This window comes from Geospiza fortis, unplaced genomic scaffold (assembly GCF_000277835.1).
Source record: "Geospiza fortis unplaced genomic scaffold, GeoFor_1.0 scaffold112, whole genome shotgun sequence".
Lineage (NCBI taxonomy): Eukaryota > Metazoa > Chordata > Aves > Passeriformes > Thraupidae > Geospiza > Geospiza fortis.
The window spans coordinates 9,766,685-9,787,848 of record NW_005054298.1 but is presented as its reverse complement, the minus strand read 5'-3'; the positions used below and the strand labels follow the sequence as shown (position 1 = coordinate 9,787,848).

The 21,164-nt window shown below is 48.1% G+C and overlaps 1 protein-coding gene across 2 annotated transcripts; it reads right to left on the bottom strand.

Annotated features, from left to right (window-relative positions):
• Positions 1–4,950: 4,950 nt before the first annotated feature.
• LOC102032419 lies at positions 4,951–19,773 on the bottom strand. 2 transcript variants are annotated; one of them, XM_031057735.1, is made up of 7 exons: positions 19,652–19,773; positions 16,263–17,998; positions 10,447–10,621; positions 9,537–9,741; positions 8,504–9,126; positions 7,466–7,611; positions 4,951–6,641 (listed from the first exon to the last, which is right to left on the bottom strand). In XM_031057735.1, the coding sequence occupies exons 2-7, from the start codon at positions 17,828–17,830 to the stop codon at positions 5,846–5,848; spliced, it is 3,513 nt and encodes a 1,170-aa protein (XP_030913595.1). In that variant the 5' UTR covers positions 17,831–17,998; positions 19,652–19,773; the 3' UTR covers positions 4,951–5,845. The 2 variants fall into 2 exon arrangements, with proteins under 2 accessions (XP_030913595.1, XP_005416091.2); XM_005416034.2 differs by lacking the exon at positions 19,652–19,773 and having other exon boundaries at positions 16,263–18,514.
• Positions 19,774–21,164: the final 1,391 nt, after the last annotated feature.

Genomic DNA, 21,164 nt, shown 5'->3' with positions numbered 1-21,164 from the left:
CACCTCCAGGCTGCCCTTTCCTGTGCCAGCAAACCAGGTGTCTGTGCAGTGAGCTGGATCAAGGAACTGATTTAGCTGAAACAATCTTTATTTTTCAGCAGTGTTTGCTCCTGACCTGGCACATCACACAGTCCCCCTCCACGCTGTGCCAGTGTGTTGGAAGGAGGCTTCTTCCTCTCCCTGCAGTGCCAGCTTTCAGTATTCTCTGAGCTGTACCACTGTGTGGTAAATTGTTAGATTTTTCTTGCAGTAATTTAACTGCTTCGCGTTTTGAGAGGATTGCCAAGGATTTTCTCTCTGAACAAATAATTTGCCTTCATTTCACTGCAAAGTGAGTGAGCTACAGAGCCTCACCCAGGTTTTTCAGCCAGTAAGGTCATTACACACCAAGGCAATTAAGGGGAGCAGAAAGTGAACATGGATGATGCTGAGGGTCTGTGTGTGGATCCTGACCCATCATCTGCAGTCCATTTTTCTCTTATTCAAGTACTGTCACAGGATGCAGCTCTACTAAAGAGTGTAGGGGTTGTTCAGAGTCTCCTCCCTGCTGAATTCATGGAGTGCTGTGAAATGAGTGTTTGGATTTCAAAAGGAAGACTCCTATCTGTTTTGTATCTCCTGTCTGTGAGTTGTGGGTCAGGCATGACTTAGGTAAGATGGGTATGTCCTTGCAGGTTTCACTGCCTGTTTATTGTCACTTCAAACTGGCACTTCTGGTTTGCATTGGTTGGTAGCACTGGGGGCTTGCCCTGCGCAAGGAGAACATGGCTGTTTGAAACCAGCCCTTTCTTGAAAGGAGGAATACACTCCTTGTCTGAGTGCTTGTTCACCTGCACATTCACACTCAGAGTGTACAAACATCTAACCTGGGGAAAATGTAGGAGCCTGAGCTCTGCAAGGTGCTCTGCTCCCCTGGAAGTCTTCCCAGGGATGTGACTGGCACTGCAAGGGAAGTTCCTGTCCTAGGAGGGAAGGGTTCAAGCCACCTGGGCCTCCACTGTAAACAAATCCTTTGCCTGATTCCGTGATTCCTCTCAGATTCCCTGAGAGGGCTGTTTGCAGGCTGGGTCTTCTCAGTTGCAGCTGAGATAATGTCTCAGGGATGCAAAGCCTGCACTGGTGGAGATCACACTAGGGGCAGGACTTGAGCTGGAAATTATTATTATGTTAATCCTTGCTAATTAGGCTCTAGATCTAATGCCATCTTCTCTTCTAGTCATCTTCTAATCCCATCAACCCTTTCCAGCTGTGTAACTACTCCCAGTCAAGCCTGGGCAGAGACCAGTGCTGGAGGATACTCTGCCTGTGTTCCAATTGCCCCAAAGTGTTGTTCCATCTCTGCTGAAGAACAGGAACTCTGTTCCTATCACTCAACCTTTCCATCATGTTGTAGAAAGGTTTCCCGTAGGGGATCACCTTCAGCCTCCCAGGGGAGGTGTATTCTTTTCTAATGAGTGCCCTTAGGGCTTGCCTGGAGTATTTAGACTGTACAGTGTTACTATCAAAACTTCCTCTTTTCTTCATTGCTTGTACCTGTGTCTGCTCAGATTGCTCCTCTGCAGCAGCATGTGAGAAATAAGGCAGTTCCTTCATCTGCCTGATCAATGAGACATTTTGCTCCTTCATACTCCACTGTAGTGACAGGTCACTCGATGACAGTGAGAGCTTTGAGTATTTATCTGATCTCTGGGAGGACAGTTTCCTCTGTTGCTTTCAGTTCCAAGTTTTTCCAGTTTCAAGTCAGAGAATGTCAGCCTAGTTCCAGCTAAATCTTACCCAATTCCCCAGCATACACATAAGAGGAGACATCACAAAATCAGAGTTACTACAGCTGCCTCATCCATGAGCCCTAAAGGGATCTTTGACATGGTGCTAGAAGATTGAAACTTTTTTTCTCTTTGAACATGTCAGGGACAAGCAAGACAGTGCAAGATTCACCAGAATCTCCTGCTGGGGGAAAAAAATATTTCTGGGACTTCTGTTGCATTATAAATTCACATACAGCAAACTCAGGAGATCTGAGATGATCTCAGAGCTTTTTTCAGGATTTGGTGTATGCTGAGGTCAGTCTAAGTCTCCAATGACCAGACCTGGTCAGACCAAAGCTGGTCTCAGATGTGTTCTTGATCAAATACTGAGACCCACACTGAGCACCCCTTCCCCCTCTGCACTTCCTTTAATGACAACCAGGAAAGTACGAGGATACCATAAAGGAGAGGATCTCTATTCACTAAAGCAGAAATGTCTGCCCTCTGGAGTGTTTGCTCTTCATCTCCACGTGTCTTCTTGAAGCTTTCCCACCCAGTCGCGTGACTCATAAAGGAGCTTTTCCTTCTTTCCTTGGGACCTGAGCTCATAGATGGCTCTTAGTCCAGTGCTTTGTCATCTTGTGTGTCTGCCTTCAGAACTCAAAACTACATGGACTCTAAAAATAAAGACTGGCTTTTGTTGTTTTCCTGGTAAATGACCAGTAAGGCTTATACAAAATTATTTTTAAAGGTCATTTATGAGTTCTGGTAAATCAAGGGAGTAACCAACTTTCTCTTTTTCCCCCTGACAAAGGGTACTGCCAGAAAGGTCTGCTTGTACTTCTTGTGAAAGTTTGGTGGGCAGGAGTCTTGAAAAGTAATCTTAGTATTGTCAGTCATGACAATGAAAGGCATAAAAATATTACAGAGACCTAGGAGGACGGCCAGCTTGGAACAAATAATTGCTTTCTTGGCTTGCAGACAACCCTGTTCCAAGTACCCGGGGTTATAATAGCATTTTGTCAGTTTGTTAATCAGAAATGGAAAAATACAGCACGACTAATCTCCATGGCTGCCAAGTAAGATGTGTACATGTGATACTGAGAGACCTGGAACTTCCCAGGAGAGGGATCATCTAGTTCAGAAGGGTGCCTGAGGATTATGGAAATCTACTGCCTTGTCAGTGTACTGACACTCCTGCCCTTCCTGTGCTGCCTCACCCCACACCACAGGCACTCACAGGGCCACAGGGATTGTTCCCTGCTCATGTCCCCTTTCAACACCTGTAATTTACAGGTAGGTGAGCAGCTGCACACACCAGGTACATAAAAGTAGCCTCTGTTGGAAGCACAACCTCTGTCCAGTCTGACAGGTTCAGCAATCCCACTGTCGCTTCCCAAAGCTGTCCCAGATCAAAGGGCTTGTATTCACTGTTCCTTGGCCACAGTTCTTTAGAACAGGGCTACAGCACCAAGTACACGTCCTGCTCATAACTCAATACCCGGTCATTATTCATGGACCTTCTTCTGGGGAGAGTTTGCTTCAGAGGAAATAGGCCATGATTACAGGAGCCTGGCAGGCAGGTGCTTCCTGTGATACCTAGAAAAACCCTGAATATGACAAATTGAACAATCAGCCAAACATAAGATTGATGCTAAATATCAGACCCTTTATGTACTTATTGTTCTCTAACCTTTTTGAACAGCCAGGCTGGCTGAAGGTATCTTGATTTAAAGATATGACTGTACAAACAGTCCACTAGCGGTTTCGAGCATGAATTGAGGTAGAGAAAATCACTGTGCTCGAAAGTAATTGAAAACTTTCCAGCAAGCAAAGCTTTGTGGCTGTGAAAGCCACTCACTGTTTGGATAAATTGGGCTGTTACTGTACTTATGCCTTCTCTATGTCAGACATGCCCCAGAGAAATTAAGAGAAAGTGGCTGTGCCATTGTGGTCTTGGGAGAGAAGACAAAGGTGCTACAAGCTGTTGATTTTTGCATGTGAGGTGAATGGGGCTTGAAGGCTCATAAATGAGATCCGTCACAACAGCGTAAGAGAAATCTTCCTCCAGCAGCTGCTCTGCTCAGGCATCTGTCTCTGTGAAAAACAAATGGCAAACTAAAAGCAATGCCTTGTGCTCTTCACTGGCTGTTCAGTGCATATCTTGGGGGAACAGCTTATTGTCTAATGATTAGAAAGAGCTGGAAGGAATTCCAGCTCACCGAGGGAGGCAGGCTGCTGCCCTGACAATCCCTTTGACAGCTATTGCTCGCTGCAGAGCTCGGCTGTGTGCGGCCACGCTCATGTCTTGGGTACCCTCCAGATGATGCAAATCTTCTCATTTCCTCAAGGACAAGATGAAGTACTAAAGTGCTGGATGGTGCAGAATGAGAGAAAATACAGCCAGTAGGCACACACCAGTGGTGTCTGCCACGGTGCCCAGAGCAGTGCAACAAGCCCTGGCAGCTGTGGCCAGAGGACAAAGCACAGGGCACAGTCTGAGGTTTGCTCAGATGCTGGGTCAATGGTGACTTTACAAGACTAGGGATACCTTTGTGAAGATGTCTTTTGTCTGCCTTCAGTGGTGACCTTTGATACTGGTTGATCTCTGGAGAAATACATAAATGTGCCTGTGTGAATCGTCCTGCGAAATAAATGCCTGTAACAAAAAATATTTTGTTGGTAGTGAATAATACTGATTGGCTTTGTCTTTACCCTGTGGGCCTAAAAGAACATTTACAGGCTGTCCTCCCAGATCCATGGACCAAAATTTAGGCTCCTTTAGTTTAGCCTCCAGGCTGAAATCTGGCCTTTGCTGTGTAAGTCACAGCGTGACATTTTGCAAAGCAGCGGTCAGTGTTAATGTCAGGCTGAAAAGGTTAAACCCTGTTTGCTTTTTTACCATTGTTCAGCTTCGAGTCATTTCCCGGCTGAGCAACTGAGAGAGGCTGAACCTTATGGGGCAGTTATTTGTGGCCTCAGTTTTGGCTCCAGAGCAAAAGGGTTTGTGCCAATCTGTGGTTGTCTAGTGAGAATCTGAGTAGCAGGTTTGTACCATTCACCCGGTCTCATTTGGAGTAGCCCTGAATTCTGTTCAGGGGATCCACAGAGCAGATGTAGGCACATTGCTCATCTGAATGCCACCCATATGAAGTGAAACACATACTCTGTAATACAAATATTAAAAAATATCCACCTAAAGTAATTGAAACATAATTATTAAAACATTTTATGTTACTCTACAGTACAATGTAAATTGTTCCTTTCAATTAAATTTTGAAATACACTAGATTACATAATTTAAATAATTGCAAACTCTTAAATTCACTATCAGTAGTAGCAGAGTTGTATTTACATATACTTCTGAGATATTTCAGATGCAGCATTATGTTCCAGTCTCTAAGTCAGTTAAATAACAGACTCTCACTGGGAGTGTGCTGCTCTTCCACAGGTTCTACTCATATGTGGGGTTTATGTGTTTGCTCTTTTTTTTTCCTCTTTCTTTTTTTTTTTTTGGCTGTGTGCATGCAGCTGAATCTGAGCAAATTGATACCTACTTGATTTGGATTAAAGATGAAAGGCTTTTCTTTTTAAACAAGTGTTTTGACCGAATATACAGAGGTGAATAATGAAACACAGTCCTTAGGAGTAGTGGTGGAAAACAATTTTTTCCAGCTTTCATCCTCTGTTGCATAACATTGCACCTAATTTTGCTGAATACCCGGACTTTACCTAATGCTGATGAAATATAGTCAATAGTGGAAACCTCTCTCATTGTCAAGACTGGCTTTCAACACGATCCATGCAATGGCAAGCATCATACATCATTCTCCTGCAGTGCAACATTAACAAGTTAAATTATTATCCTTGGGTGATCTCCTCGAGTGGAGCCCATCTCTGTATGTACATGAGCCACAAACTATTGTGAGTCCAGGGGTTGGAGTTCAGCACCAGGCTGTGGTGTTTGCTTCCAGTGCTATCAGAGTCTTTGGGGACCAGGCTCCTCCCTGCGTTGTCCATGGAGCACGTTCAGGCCACTGGGACTCTCGATGGTCTTTGCACGCGGCACTGGCCAAGCCAAGCTGCAGGTGCAGGACTCAGGGCCTGGTGTGAGGCGTGCTGATCATGATGTTGGGCAGCGCGTTCCGCCGCTTCTTCCAGGAGCCCAGCTCCCTGGAGTAGCGCCTGATCTGCCTGAACCAGTGGTGAGTCCGTGCCCGGTCGCTGTCCCGGAACACAAATGCCTCCCGCCTGATCTCAATGAGTTCGAAGGTGTCATCGCAGTCGGGATCAGTGGAGACGATGCAATTACTCAGCCTCAAGGGCTCCCTGAGCAAATGGAACTTCCCGTTATTTTTGTCCCTGATGAGAACCAGCACTGCGTCCTTCACAGGCCCTGGCTCAGCTGATTCCAGGCTGGACTCAGACACACGCTTCATGTTCACCAGGAGGAGGACCTGCATGTTCTGGAACTTCAGGGTCTTGCTACCTTTCTTCACCCACTGGCCGTCGGGGGGCTGGGCCAGCTGCAGAGGCCCCTCCATCACAAACCGTGTTTCCTCCCGCAGCCACCCGACAGTTTTGAGGGCGGTTTCTCTCATCTCGATGTTGATGACTTCCCTCTTCTTCTTGCTGTCCTGGCGAAAGGATCGGAGGGTCCACGTGTTCCCCTCCTGCTTGGTTTTCATGTTGATGTGCTCCAGGTGAGACTCGATGCGGCTCTTGGCCTCCCGCAGGCTGCCATGGTCCGGGTGGTACTCGGTGGTGGCCTTGATGATTCTGCTGAGCAGCAGGGGGTACTTGGTGACCCTTTGCAAAGGGGCCATCAGGAAGGATCTCAGGTTCATCCGCCGCAGCGCTGTGTTGTCATTCTGGGAGACATTGAGGAATATTCTGCAGGGATTTAAGAAGACAGGATGAAATGGTGGTTGTTCTGCCAGCAGATGCTGCAATCCTAAATGCAAATGAACAGCATAGTGAGGACAGCTGCTGGGCACTGCAGCCCCCCCATTTTTAGCAACCTTGTGAATTCTGTCTTATTAAAGACTAACAACCATTTCTGCAGCTGTGCTCAGCTGCAGAATCCCAGTGAGGTGCCTGGGACACTTGCACATAACATTCTAACAGTCTTTTATTAAATCATAAAATAGCAAGGGTGTGATCTTTCTCTGGTACCTACTGACGTAAACATGAGGCAGATACATCAGTTTATATCAGATTGCATTAACTTGTAATGCCTTTCATCATTAGATTACAAAGCATATTAAACAAGAATTTGGCTGAGTAGTGGAAAGAGAAATTACTTGCCTGACATTGCCCAATAGACTAAGGCTAGGAATGGGAACCAAATTCCAGTCATGTGTGCCACAAAGTGGCTTTCTGCAGTGGAAATCCAACCTGGGCTCCAGCATAGGGACTGAGAGCTGATCTCAGTTGAGAATTATTTGGTGACAGTTCAGTGCAGTGGTCACTGGGCAGATACTGCTAGCACAAAACACAGAGTACAGCTGGGGACCAACTGGTTGATACCAGTGGAAATACCGAGGATTGAATATTTTTTGAGAATAAATGACTGTCCTCACCCCAAGAGGGAGCAGCGATAACTGAAGAACACTAGTGACAGACTTTGATCTAGATGGGCTGGCAAAGGCTTCACCCTCAGCCTGCTGCCCTTCTGTCCCCAAAGCCTGGATGAATATGCTCATCCCCCTTCTCACCTGAGCAACTCCTTCTCCTTCTCCAGAGCATTGAGCATATTCACAGAGGAGGACTGCTGAAGACAGTACGTCTGAAAGGCTGGCAGCATGTTCACAAACTCCAGGAATATTTCTCCGATGCACACAGTCATCAAGTCATCATCCCCCTGCAAGTATGCAATAGGGCCCTGCTCAGTTAGCTCAGGAGAGGCACAGCCACGGGCCTGCCTTCAGTCCTATCAGCATGAACTGCTGCAGGATCAGCTGAGCGCCAGACCAAAGGTGGAGCTGGGCTCACCCTTCCCAGTCAAAAGGCAGTTCCTGCAGGTCTGGGGGGAAGTCAGTGCCTGGGAGGAAAAGGAAAGCTGCCCTAACTGCTTGCTCTTCCACATGCAAAGAGCTGTCTGCTCTCCTCCTGTGGGCTCAGCTAGCTCATCAGAGCAAGGGCTTGAAGGCCAGAGTGAGCTTCTTAGCCAAGAGGGTGTTTTGTGCCCATGTTGGTGGGGCAGGAAAGCTCCTTATGCAAGGCAGGGTGCATCAGTAGACACAGCCATAAACAGCTGTAGAGCAGGGAGCAGCCTGCACTGTCTGGCCCCACAGACAGTCTAGAGCCAAGCTGCAGTAAACTGCAAGCCAAGACAAACACAGCCAAGCCAGCATGAAGCCAGCCAGCTCAGGGCTGCAAGAGCACAGCCTGAGAGACAGAGCAAGCTGAGCTCTGTGCCCCCATGGTCACATTCTTACCAGCATCCAGGCCAACTGGCCTAAAACTAACTTTGATAATGGGACCATTAATACCTGTTAATGGGATAAATGAGCAAGACTGCTGATGTCAGTGGCATCACCACAGCACAGTGAGTCCAACACTTGCAACCTGGCACAGAGCTCCTGAAATCTGCAGGAATAGCTGAGAGAGTAAGGAACTAGATAGCTGACACTGACCACAACCCAGGAGTCCTACCTCCTGTTCCTCTGTTCCAACTACACTGCCCCCCTAATACAAAACCTATTCCAGTCTGCCCAGTCCAGTCCCTTTAGAGAGCAGAGGCAGCATCATACCTGATCAAAGGCCTGATCAATCTCTTCTTGAAGTATCTCCAGGAAGTTCTCATTGAGGTCAATGAGCTCCTGGATGTTGCTGAAGATGCCCTGGAGCTGCTCCTGGCTCAGCAGCCCAGCTGCCTGCATGGGGAGGTAGAACTCCTCTTTGATGATGCGCAGGTCCTCTCCATAGCTGGCCTCCGTGTTGACAAACTCCAGCACAGACTCCTTGCGCTCCGTCCTGCGCTTGCGGCACTTCTCGCAGAGATCAGCCCGTCTCTGGTTGCAGTTCTGGACATCTGTCTCCACCGGGAGGTCCCTTTCTCCACAGTCGGTGCAGGGGCGGTGGGCTTCCCAGGCCTGCAGGGAGCTCAGCGTTTCAGAGGCCCTGTTCCTCCACTTCCTGGCTGGCATCTGGCCAATGCCACTATCTGCCCTCTCCACATCTGCTGACTTGGTCCAGGTGGCTGCAGTGGGATCCAGGTCATCCCTGGCATCATTCACACCCACAATCCCGCTGTCCGTGCTCAGGCTGCTGACGTTGCTCCAGTGACGTCTAGAGCGGAGGAAGCCCCGTGGGGTGCGTCGGGTCTCATCAAAGCTGCCTCCATGGCCAAGGTTGGCTTTTGCTACCACTGGACCTGAGAACAGACACAAATGGTTACAGGCACTGCCAATTGCACAGAGCTCACCAAAGGAACTTGTGCTGGCACAGCCATGAATGGCAGGAACCCTGGGGGGCAGGCTGGTTCTGGTGAAACAGGGCTGTGAGCTGCCTCCCCTGTTCTGCTGCTGAGACTGGTGGGAATCAGAAGTAAACAGCTCCCAGGTGAAGTCTCTGCACTGCCCATAACTGTGAACTCATTTGGGCTGCTTCTTCCCCTGCCATCTACCAGTCAGGGACAGAGTAGAGCAGATCCTGATTTCCTGCACACCTGGGTACAACCCAGGACGCTTCCCTCCCCTACTTTTATAGAGTTACTCCACATTTACAGCAGCACAGCAGGGCACAGCATCTGGCCCATAAGCCCTCAGTGTGCAGTGTGAGTACCACAGTCCCGCTCCTGCCGGCGCTTCTGCGCGTGCTGCCGTGCTGCAGCCGCGATCTTCAGCTCCAGCTGCTTCCTCTTCACCGAGTCTGTCGGCATCGGGTCACTGAAGTGCGGCCGCAGCCGGCACTCCCGCTGGGCCTTGGCACCATCCGTGCTCTCATGGACAATGTCAGAGCTGGATCGGCGACAGGCAGGACTGGGGCTCTGCAAGAAAGGCAGGAAAGGCTTTGGAGCAAGGCTGAGCTCAAAGCAGCACCTGGTTTTGCACACACTGGACTTCAGTTGCCAAAGGAGGGAAAAGGAAACTGATCAGTAATGGGATGGTAAATGCAGCTCTGCTACATGACGATTAATAAATCTGTCCCACTGAGTCCCTCTGTCTTGCTCAGCCCTAACATGTAAGGACCCCTCTCCCTTTGCTAAGTACAGCAGCTCCAAGGTGGTCAGATCATGGCTGTCAAATAACCATGAAGAAGTTAACAACACAGCCCTGGCTATCGGTGTGTGCTCAGGGACCTGTGCTCGCTTGCAGCTGCTCTGTGAAGGTTTCAGCGCTGCAGGGTCAGGAAGTTCAGCCTCTGTGCCCCATCTGCACCAGCAGCTTGCCCAAGGGGGCACTAGGAGGGAATCTGTCTGAACCCACAGACACACTGGAAGACACGAAGGGGTTATTGCTGAACCCCCTGCATGAAATGCAGTGGCACAGGCCGAGGCAAAAAAGTCACTCCTGTTTTACTGAGTGTAATAAAAAAGCTTCTAATGCTTCTAACAGCATTTAATCACTCATGGGAGTCTTCCAGATTGCCATCTCTCAGCCTGCCCAGTTCCTACAATGAAGGGATCGTTCAGAGCTTCTTACAAGGAAAAAATCCTCAACACATGCATGAGAGGGGAATTCCTCTCTCTTACATTCCCTGCAGGTGGAGTGTCACTGGATGTCTCATTGCTTGGCTTGTCCTCCCAGGTCTCTGTTGCCATGGACATCGCCGTGGGCTGCTGGCTGTCCTCCAGAGGTGGGAGATCAGATTCCCTCAGATCACACTGCCCCTTGGAGGGGGATTTGGCAGCAGTCTCGGCATTGCAGCTGCAAGGGAAGAAGCAGATTCCATTGAACATCACGGATGCAGCTCTCCTGCTGTTCCTGACACAGATGAGACTGAGCAGAGAGCCCACCTTCAAACAATGATCTGCAACAGTTCAGGTAAAGTGCAGGCAGGGTTCATGACTGGTCAGCATGGACAGCTGTGCTTGTGTTTCAGGGGCTCTAAACACTGCTCAGTTCAGACATTGCAAACTGGGTAACAGCACTTGTGCCAACATCAGTCTGGGTTATCAAGTCTCGGCTGTTCACAGGGCATCTTTGTGTCCATAAAACATGAGGTGCTCCACTCCTTTCTAAGTAGGCCACATCCATATTTGCTGCTATTTAAGGAGATCCTGCCAGCACAGAAACCATATTGCTCATCTGGAAGAAAATCACCTGCTATAAACCATAATACTTTGAAGGGATTAGAGGATTAAAAGAGTATTCCCTCTGTTTTACATCTCATATGATCCCAAGCCCACTGAAGTCACTGGAAAGATACTATCTGTTTTCAGTGAGCTAATGATCAGGTCTTTTGGAGAGCTTAAGACCTGAAAAGCCTGGCAGTGCTTGTTGCTCTCACTTGGCAGCTCTGGGATGCCCTCACTCACAGCTGTCCAGTGCTAACAAGGGCCTGGCCTGGCTGATACAGGCAGCCTGTCCAACCCCACCTTCCCCCCTCTGTAGACAGCATCACTCTCCAGACAGACTCAGTCTGGTGCAAAACCACTGACTTGACAGAGCAGTTGACAGGCTGTTGTTTCTGATACTATTTGTGATGCATTTTTTTAAACAGGCTTTCTAAGACAGCTTATTTCCATGCATAATGAAGCCTGTTGGGAAGAATTTTTTTTTTGGTTTACTTAATTTTTATGGACTTGGATTCCTTTAAAAAGGAAGGTTGTGCGAACTGAATATGGATGCTTGTATATACAGGAAGCCGGTGTCTGGAACATATTTCAGGTTCTGCATGTATTTTACGCTTAACAATAATCTCCTATGAGAAAAATCTACTTCTTCTTAAAGGCTTCACTTGTGAACTTATGCTGGTAGGTCACACTGCTAATGTGCAATTCCAACAGTGTCAACTACAAGCAAACACATGAGACAGATGGGCATTCTCCTTGCAGTGAATGACAGTTGGCTCCAATAACAAACCATCAGCCAATACTAAAATGACTGAAGAGAGAACAAATCTCCCAGAACACAAACTGGCTCTGTTGTCAGGCCAGAAAAGTTGGTTTGCATCTCTTCAGCTGATGCTTTTTCATCTTCCTTCATTTATGTTTCCAGGTCCCTGCTGACACAACCAGTTAAAAAGAGTTTAGCTATGGCTACGTGACAATGTCAACAGTGCCAACAGCAGGCCCCTGGCACTAGCTTTTTTGCTGTCGCTCTCCAGGTCTCTACTCCCCAGCCTGCAGAAAGGGGATACCAACATCTCTGCTGGCACAGAGCAGCCTGTGGCACTTACAAGGCAGCAGTAAGAGCAGCACAGGCTCACAGCAAGGCTGCAGCCCCCTCATGGTGCTGGCTTGGCTTGGTCTGGCTTGAGAGGTTCCTGTCTCCTTCCTCCCTCCTGCCCCCAACCATACTTGGGGTACCACTCCTTAAGTGTGTGTAACTGTCCGTGTGGCCATGATCTAAAATCAGTCTTGAAATTATATGGGTTTAAAACCCCTCCCTCATGTATTCTCAGACAAATAATTTCATCTGTGTTTCACTGAGTTGTGTAAAGTATGAACAGATCAGCTGGGCAAACCCATGGGAGGGAAGGCACAAGTTAAGGAGCAAGAAAACTCTTGAAGAGGATGTGCCACTGCTGAAAACCACCCTTTCCAAAAGCTGCTCCTGCTCAAACAGCTCCTGGTTAAATGACACAGAAAAGGGACCATGCTGGGGCACAGAGAGGCAATGGGATGCACCCAAGGTTAGTAGCAGAGCTCATAATTGGAATATTATCTTCTTGATCACACCAGCTCCCCTGTACAGAACATATTCTCATGAGAGATGCTGAGCTTTCATTTGTCGTTTTCACAGTGCTTCAAGATCATCCACTTAAATATGGGAAGCACTCCAGAGTATTGCTGCTCCTCTAAGTGAAGCTGACAGCAGCTCTCTGCTGATAGGGTCTACAGACCAGATGCCACCACTTACTGTGGTTCCACAGCCCAAAAGAGATATTAAAAAAAAATCTCCAGACATGATCTTCAGTGGGAATAAGAGCCAATATTACCCAGAGAGCTGAGCTAAGGAAACATGATTGAAGATTAAGAAATTCAACCCACCCGTGGCTGATCAGCTGGAGGTAAGAAAGGCAGATATGCAGAGCCCACATTGTGTGAAAGGTTTCTTCATCCCTGGTTTGACTGCCCTACTTCTTGTCATGATAAGATCCCTCCTGCTTGATGTACTGGCCACGTGGTCTTGGGGCAAGTGCTGCTCCACACACCACTAGATCAGTGTGTGATCAGAGGGATGTGGGCAAAACAGCGAGGATACAAGCAGTTTTGTGCAACAACATCTTAGGGCTGCTCCTTTAACATTTGCCTCTGGCTTAGGAGGAAGAGGGGACATTGCCAAGAAAACAGCATATTGCCCCTTTCTCTAGTCCCCTTCTCCCAGCAGAGATCTGTGCTGCCAACAGGTTCACACCATTGCCTGCTCAAGCAAGTCAAGTCCCCTCTGCCCTCACAGAGGGGTGTAAAAGGGCGAACTCCAGCAGCTTTCCTTCTGTTGGACCAAATCACTTATTGGGACAGGAGTTTGTGCCTGGGGTTGGTGCCAGTTTTTCCTGTTCTCCCCAAGAGAGGTGATGCACTTGGGCCAACATAGAGAGGACCAGTGATTTTTCAATGCATTTTTAAACCTCTGGCCATCAACTCTGAATTTCATGGAAGTGGGGGTACTCAGGATGGCATACAACTGAAAATGCACCCGATTTCCTTCACTGTCTCTATGGGCCTCTTCATGTTTTTATCATTGTCCAAGCCAGCACTTCTCAGCCCTTTCCAAACGTTCCTGACTCTTTCTGACTAATGGAAACATTTTTGTGCATGCCTTCCCTGCTGTCAGCTGCCTTCCTGACTTGGTGTCAGTCCTCTGCTAGGGGAAGCTGGTATTATACCCACTGTCCTCTTGTTACCCCACATACAGCCCATCACTCTTTTCAAGAAGCCTTTTCTAAGTCATGTCCTTGGCTAAACAGTGCAGCCTTCTGCTGTCACCATGTCCCTCATTTCATAGACACAAACCTGAGGTATTTGCATGTCCTTATCCCGAACAATTCCCCACTTAAGCAATTCCAGAAAGTGGACTGTGTACTGAGAGGCTTACAGGATTTCCACCTAGGTAGCAACACCCCTTCCCAGCCAGGACTACAAGCTAAGTTAAGGGTATCCAGTGACCCATGAGAGGGCTAAAGCCACCATCATTATGAGACTGACAATCAAATCTTCACTGACAAAATATTAAGTCAATTGACTGAATCTTAAGTAATTAACAATTAATTACTATGGAGACTGCTAACTTACAGACAAACTGCTTTGTAAAACTGACACAGAAGCACTAGAAAGAGAAGACAGTTTTAGCTATTTTACTCTGTGATGCTCCATCACAACATCTCTATCAGAGACTTGCTGAGCTGAGTGTCTGTGGAAACAGGACCAAATCAGCAAATTAGCTTTCAGCTAATTTCATTTGAGACTTAGAAAAAATATGGTCTGGATGGCAGTGATCGTAATCTAGCACCCAAAATGCAGACAAAAATCTCCCATCTCTGCAGCGAAAATCAGCTGAAGTAGTGAATATTCAGGGACATTATGGTCTCAGGTGAAAATGATAGAAAACTGATAAATTTCAAAACAAAGGAAACCGGAGTTTCCCAATAACCAGTGCTTTGGCAATAACAATTACCATTAATTGTTATTACTCTGAAAAAAATAAGGCCAGGGTGGGTCCTTCACATATAAAACTACCTCTCTAATACTGGAACCATTGTCATTCACATTTTCAGATCAACTGTCTTTTTGGTGTTAATAAAAATTGCTTCACAGATTTTAACAAATCCAACTGGGGAGACTGAACCCATTCACAGAAACAAAAACCACTGTGGATATTAAAAGCACAGAAACCACACATAAAGGCCCTGGGCAGGAAGTGTTTGGAGGCTGGGAGAGTAGTGGGAAGGAAGATCATATGCACTCCTCATTTCCTGTACTTTGCTCTGCGTGCAGCTTCGGCTCCAGATACCAGTACAATCACTGATCTGCAAAGAGACAGCTGTTCTTGCACCCTTACTGCTTGTGGCATTCTGTGTATTTCATTTCATATTCATGACAAAAACAGCTTAATCCATTAAAACGGTTGCATCCCATAACTCCCATCTACCTCTCTATTGGGTCTTCATACTACAGAAGAAAAGCACTAAGGCTGGGCTGGACAGCTGAGAGAGGCACTGAGGGCTCTGGCACCACCTACTTCCCTTTGGATGTAAAGTTGCAGAATTATTTCTACTGTCACTCTGGCTTCAGCCCCACTTAAGTTCTTTCAGATGACTCTCATTCCTGTGCAGAAGTCACTATTACCTCCTCCAAAACCAGAGTCCAGTCTCAGACCAGCCAATCCAGAAATAAAAAGACAGCATACAAGGTTGATGCCCTGGCATTTCATACACCCATCTGTGGATTGCAGAAGCAGCCAGGAACCAAGTCTAATGCAATTCTTGGCAAATCCAACCATGAAATCCAAGTGCATGGAAACAAACCACCCCACCAACACTTACTCCTCCTTTTCCCATCAGCCTCATCTCATAAGATAGCGATAACTGCTCCAAATTCATAGCTTCTAGAACTTGGCTGATTCCTACTGTACCACCCTGCAGAGAAAGGGATTCCCACTTCTTAGGCAGGAGCGAGGTAACAGGACTGCAGTGTCCAAAACCAGGATAGAGAAAGCAGCTGTGAACATCTTACCCAGAGAAGGGGAAAAACCCTGGATGGAGAAGGAGGAAGGCTCTACAGAAGTATTTTCTCTGGCTGCCTACACAGAGATGGCAGAAGGACAGTATTTACAAGTACTTTCACTCGCTGCCTGTGCAGGTCTCCAAGAGGGGGTTAAAGACTCATAGCAGCCATCTTACCCTTGTGTGCCTGCTCACCACATTCAGGCAGCAAGTGAAAGCATGTGCTGCTGCATGTCACACTATCTAAATTCATGTCCTGCAGTGGTGGGACAGACTCTACATCTTTATTCAAAGGAATCATATCAGTACTTTGTATCCTTTGGTTGTCTTCTACTTTTAACAGATGCAAAAAAAAAAAAAAAAAGACATTCTGACAATACAGAAATAAAATGGGTGGGAAACTGGGTGTCAGAACTACTAATGGCTGTTGTCTTTAGAGGATTAAGGTGCACAAAAAGGCAAAGTCTAGACGAAAATGCTTTTTGATGTTTAATCCCCCACAAGGCGGAATTTAAGCTGAACAGCTTTAAAGACACGTCCATGTGGCTATCAGAGACTCCAAGATGAAAGGCTCTGCCAACAGCACATTTATGCTACTGAATTAAATGTACCTATCAGGAGAAAGATCAGATCATTAACAAGGGAACTACTTTCAGGTGACCCCATGGAGCATGTTACCTTTTCTTAATAAGTTCCAAGGCCGAACCTATGAATTCATCCTTCATTTTTTGTAGCTTAGCTCCATAGCTGGATAAGTCTGTGGCTTCTAACAGCAGCGATGAACAGCAAGAGGACTGGGCTTCAGAAGCCAGTGACTGCCCTGCCAGGTGGGGGACATCATTCAATTGTCTTGTCTCTCCTTTCTGCTGCTCAGCACTGAAGATCTGCTGCCCAGTACTGTGTATTGCTCCTGCCTGTAGAGGTGATCGTGGAATAGGACTGGAGCAAATAGGGACTGGTGATGTATCTGGGATGAAGGTCTGGAAGGTTCTGTCCCTCACCTCAGGACTGCTCATCTTGAAACCATCCCATGTGGCTGGGTTTTGGGAAAAGCCAGCAGAAGTGTGGTTTTCATGAAATACATCATCATCCTCCTCTGCACTGACAGCAGGTTCATTCACAGCTTTGGTCTCTAAAGCTTCTGGACAGACATTCTTACTGTTTTCCTCCTCCAGTGTCTGGTTTGCAGGCAGACCCTTTTTCAAGCAATCTGCTGGCCCACTGCTGATGCCAGATGAATTTCCCTCCTTACTTCTCATTTGCTTGAACTCCTCAAAGGTGGGTATGTAGAGCCTCCCTTTGCAGCGGCCTTTCTTGCTCTGTCCCAGTGTGACTTTGCCATCTGTTTCCCCACTGCACTGCTCTACAGTCTCTGCTGTTCTGGATTTGCTCATCTCATGGCTTTCCCCAGCATGCTGAAGGGGCAAATTTGGGGAGCTATTCTGCCTTCGGAGCTGAAGCCTCCTCTGAGCTTCCTGCTTGATGTCTTCTGGGCTGATGATCCTGTGTGCCAAGCACAGTCCCTGTCTTGCTGTGAGGCTGTGCCTGAGAGCAGTGTGTTCCACCAGAACCGTGCAGCAGTTCACAGCACAGCCGTTCCTGCACTGCCGGCACACCTGGCATCCACAGCACTCCTGGGCCAGCAGCTCAGGCAGGGCCACCCGTGGGCGCACTGGCTTACAGGGCTCTGCCACCTTGCTGCTGTGCAGCCTCAGCTTCTCCTTCAGCTCCTTTCTGGCATCCCCAGGTAGGGCTCTTTCCTGTGCAGAAGGGAAGAGCCACTGAGGCACTTTGGCAAAGGGAGGGAGGAGCACATCCTGTGCAGATCGAGATGTCTGTTTAGCATGGAGAGAAAGTTTCCTCAGAGAGTCTGAAGCACTCTGTACTGGGGCCACATCCACACAGCCTTCTGTCCACTGACTGGTGCCTCTATAGTGAAAGATGATCTCGTTATCCAGGCTCCGGCAGTGGGAATACAGCCCGCAGTCAGCAACTGCTTCCCAGTGCAGGTTTTCCACACTCCGATACATCCGGTTTTCCACAGGGCTGGCCAAACGTGCCTTGCCTGTGTGGCAGGCAAGAGTGTGGAAGTCCCCAGAAAAAATATGAGTGTCTAGGTTCTTTAGTGGATGCATGCTGCTAACTGAAAAATCCTTTAAGCCATGTTGCGCACAGAGCTGATTGTTTTGGCAGCTCGAGATCACCCGGCAGTGTTCCTGTCTCTCATCAACACTGATGTATGTCATAGCAAATGCACATGGAGGCGCTAGGACAGTGGCGTCTAGGGGGACAGGAGAGAGCTGGGGTGTCCTTAGATGCCAGTCAATGTCCACAGCCCACAGACAGCAAAGTGTGCTGCTGGGCACTCATATGAGAGAGCTCTCACATGGGTGGAGTCGCCATGCGTAGAAGACCTGTGAATGGAAGGAAAGATGAGTTACTGAAGCAGCCGGGGGCTGGCTCGCAGGATGCAGCAGCAGGTCTGCTTCCAGGCTATGCAGAATCCAACACCAACAGCTTGGGCAGAAGCAGAGCAGCGTAACTGGGCGATGAGCTGTGGGGCTTGGGGCAGGGAAGCTTTTTCTTCTCCAGCCAAGCCAACAGTGGCCTTACACAACCTGTCTGAATTTGGAGAAGTTTATCCTACCTACCCTCAGCGACTCCCTCACAATAACATTGCTCGGCTCTAGAGACAAATGCTCAGAAGTGCTTGCTGCAGGCTCAGCTTACTCACACAGCAGCACTATGGAGACTGCAGGTTTACAAGAGATAGTGAGATTCCTTCCCTAAAATGGGGTGCAAACAAGAGTGTATGTGTTAAGGGGGATGCTGGGGCTGGGAAAGGATGACATAACTGTGGTCTCCTCGAAGTTTCAAGTAGCAAGGAGGAAGAAGAAAGCTGACAGGTGGTGGTTTTGTGCCTGACAGTCACATTGCAGCCCCTTATTGCTCTGATTCACCCTTCACAACAAAGATACATATGGTTTATTGACTGCATATGGTAGCCAAGCATTGCCAAGGCCTTTCCAGTGCAGAGACAAAGGTATCTTACAGACTTTCACAAATGCACCTTCCTGACTCCTTAGCCACAGGCTCAAATGATCAACCTCCCACGACAGCTCAGTAGAGGCCCCAAAAGAGAAAGCTGTGCTTTTCAAGGCTCTTCTTACAAGCTGTGCTCAGCACTGTAAGGCCCAGGGAATCTAAGTGACTAAATCACACGTTCAGAGTGAAGAATTAAATCCCCAAAATCCAGTTTGGGCCAGCAGGATGAAGGCTGAGTGGCTAAGTCCTTGCTGGAAGTGGACAGAGCCTCCTTACACTGAATGGAGAGACTCTAGATTTCTTTTAGGGATTTAGGCCTCATGGACTTGCCAGCAGTCACACAAGACATCAGTGTCTGCCAGAGTCTAGTCCACTCCCTTCCTTGGCAATCAGAGGCAAAGGGAATGAGTGAGTGCCATATGTAAAGGAGAGCAGGATTGGGCAGGGGATATGGGGTTAGCCTGAGATTCGTAAGGGCAAGATAGAGCTGGGATGGTGGGGCATGAGTCTTTAATAATAAGCCAGGCAAGAACCAACCAGGTTGAACACACAGGAAGAGGTCTTGATAAAGCAAGACAGAACCAGTTACAGCCCAGACTGTTCTGTAGTGCAGCTGGATTCCCCACATGTGGCCAACTATTCAGGCAGCACAGCCACCTTGATCAGGAGGGGAATGAAGAGGTTTGTTACTCCCTGAAGGCACCACAGGCACCTAGCCACGTGATGCACCAACAGACATCTATCTGAGGGGAACTCTGAGGTACTGTATTGCCTGGAAGATAATCTTGCTAACACACTATGAAGTTGTTTCATCCCTTGCTTAGAGCAGCTCAAATTAGCATATTTTCCCTGCACTAATGAAATTATGTCTAATCTCATCCCAGAGAGGGAAGGCAGAACTGCTCCTGTAGCTCACCACTGAATGAAGAACATAATTTGCATCCTTCATAACTGCTAAAAATAAAAATTAAAACTAGCTCTCAAAGTGTGCTGTTCCCCAAAACGTCACAGGCACTTCTCACCCGGTCTTCTCATGGTGGGGCTGGAGCTCCCCCTTCTTCACAGCTCTGGAGGAGCCCACAGGTGACAGCAGAGAAACGTGAGGATCAGGACTTTCTGTGCTCCTAGGTTATAACATAATCTGTCAAGAAAGAAAGAATTATATGATGTGAAAGCCAGTCACTGAGCAGAGAGCATGGCTCCTGGTAGTGCCGGAGGGCTCCTGTGAGGAAGTGCTGTTAATAAAGGATGCCATGCCCTGTCAGGTTGGTCTGTGATCAGGTCACAGCCACAGGACTAAAAGCCACCACATACTTTTGGCACTATGCTTTCAGAACAAGAAGAAAGAGAAAACAGCCCTTGCTGCAGTGAGAGCCCAGAATAAAGCTGCCCTTGGCCAAGGCAGGGAGTTAGAGTAAGGCCTGAAGAGAAAGCAAGGCCCATGTGAGCAGGATCCTGGGCTGGACACTGGCTCAGCAGGCTCTATATATGTGCATGTGACAGCAAGGGGGACAGAGGAGAAAGTGCACAGGCAAGGACAGAAGCAGTCAGGAGAGGAGCAAGGAAGCAGAGGCACAGAAACAACAGGGTGGGATCTGTCTGTGGTGCTCCATTCACCAAGAGATGGGCAGCATTGGGAAGACAATTGGTTTTTGCTCTCATGATTCTCTTCAGATGGAAGTTCGCTGTCTGGGCTCATAGAGCTGACCCTTCTGTGGGCTGCAGGTGATGCCAGGCATCAGAGATGCCAGGCATGGGAGGTCAGGGGCCACTCTCTCCCTGCCTGCTCAAGCGCACAGCACAGGCCACGCAGGGTGGTTTACACCCCTCCATTTCCCAGGGGAATGCCTCAAACCCTCCAGCAGGTGAGAGTATCCCTCTGCATGGCAGAACAGCACAGGCCCATTTCCCCAGCAGCCATGGAAGGTACCAGTGCTCTCAAGCACTGCCAGGCAGGGCAGGATTTTCCAGAAAATGTGCATGAGATGGCAAAAGTCACTTTCAGGGAAGGAGCAACTGGAAGAAACCTCCTGTGGGCACAGTGGGGCAGGCAGAGTGAGGGACAGAGAGTGGGAGCCAGAAGCAGGTTTGCAGAGCAGAGGAGCCAGAGAAGGCAGAGAACAGACAGAGCTGGCTGTGAGACAGCAGGGGACAGAGACTTTCCAGAGGAGGCTGCACAAAGTTTGCTGACATGTAGGCAAGAACCAAAATTTACTAGATTAAGTGAAGAAACATGGGAATTTTGTTGCCAAATAATTTATTTTAATATTTGTCACCCACTGGGGGTGAATTTTCTTTCTCCGAACAGTGATCTTTTGGTTTAAACACTTCTGACACAGGAAGTCCCTCTTATACTTTCAGGAGAGCTCAGAGCAAAGGTGCACATGGATGTAGCTCACAGATGGGTAAGCAAGGGGGTCTTGTGCCCTGGCTGGAGTGAGAGGGAGTCTCAGAAATCAGTGAGTTCTGTTCCCCCAAACACCTGCAGGGCAGCTGTGGAGATCTCCTAACAGCCAGCTCAGGCAGCAGCACCTT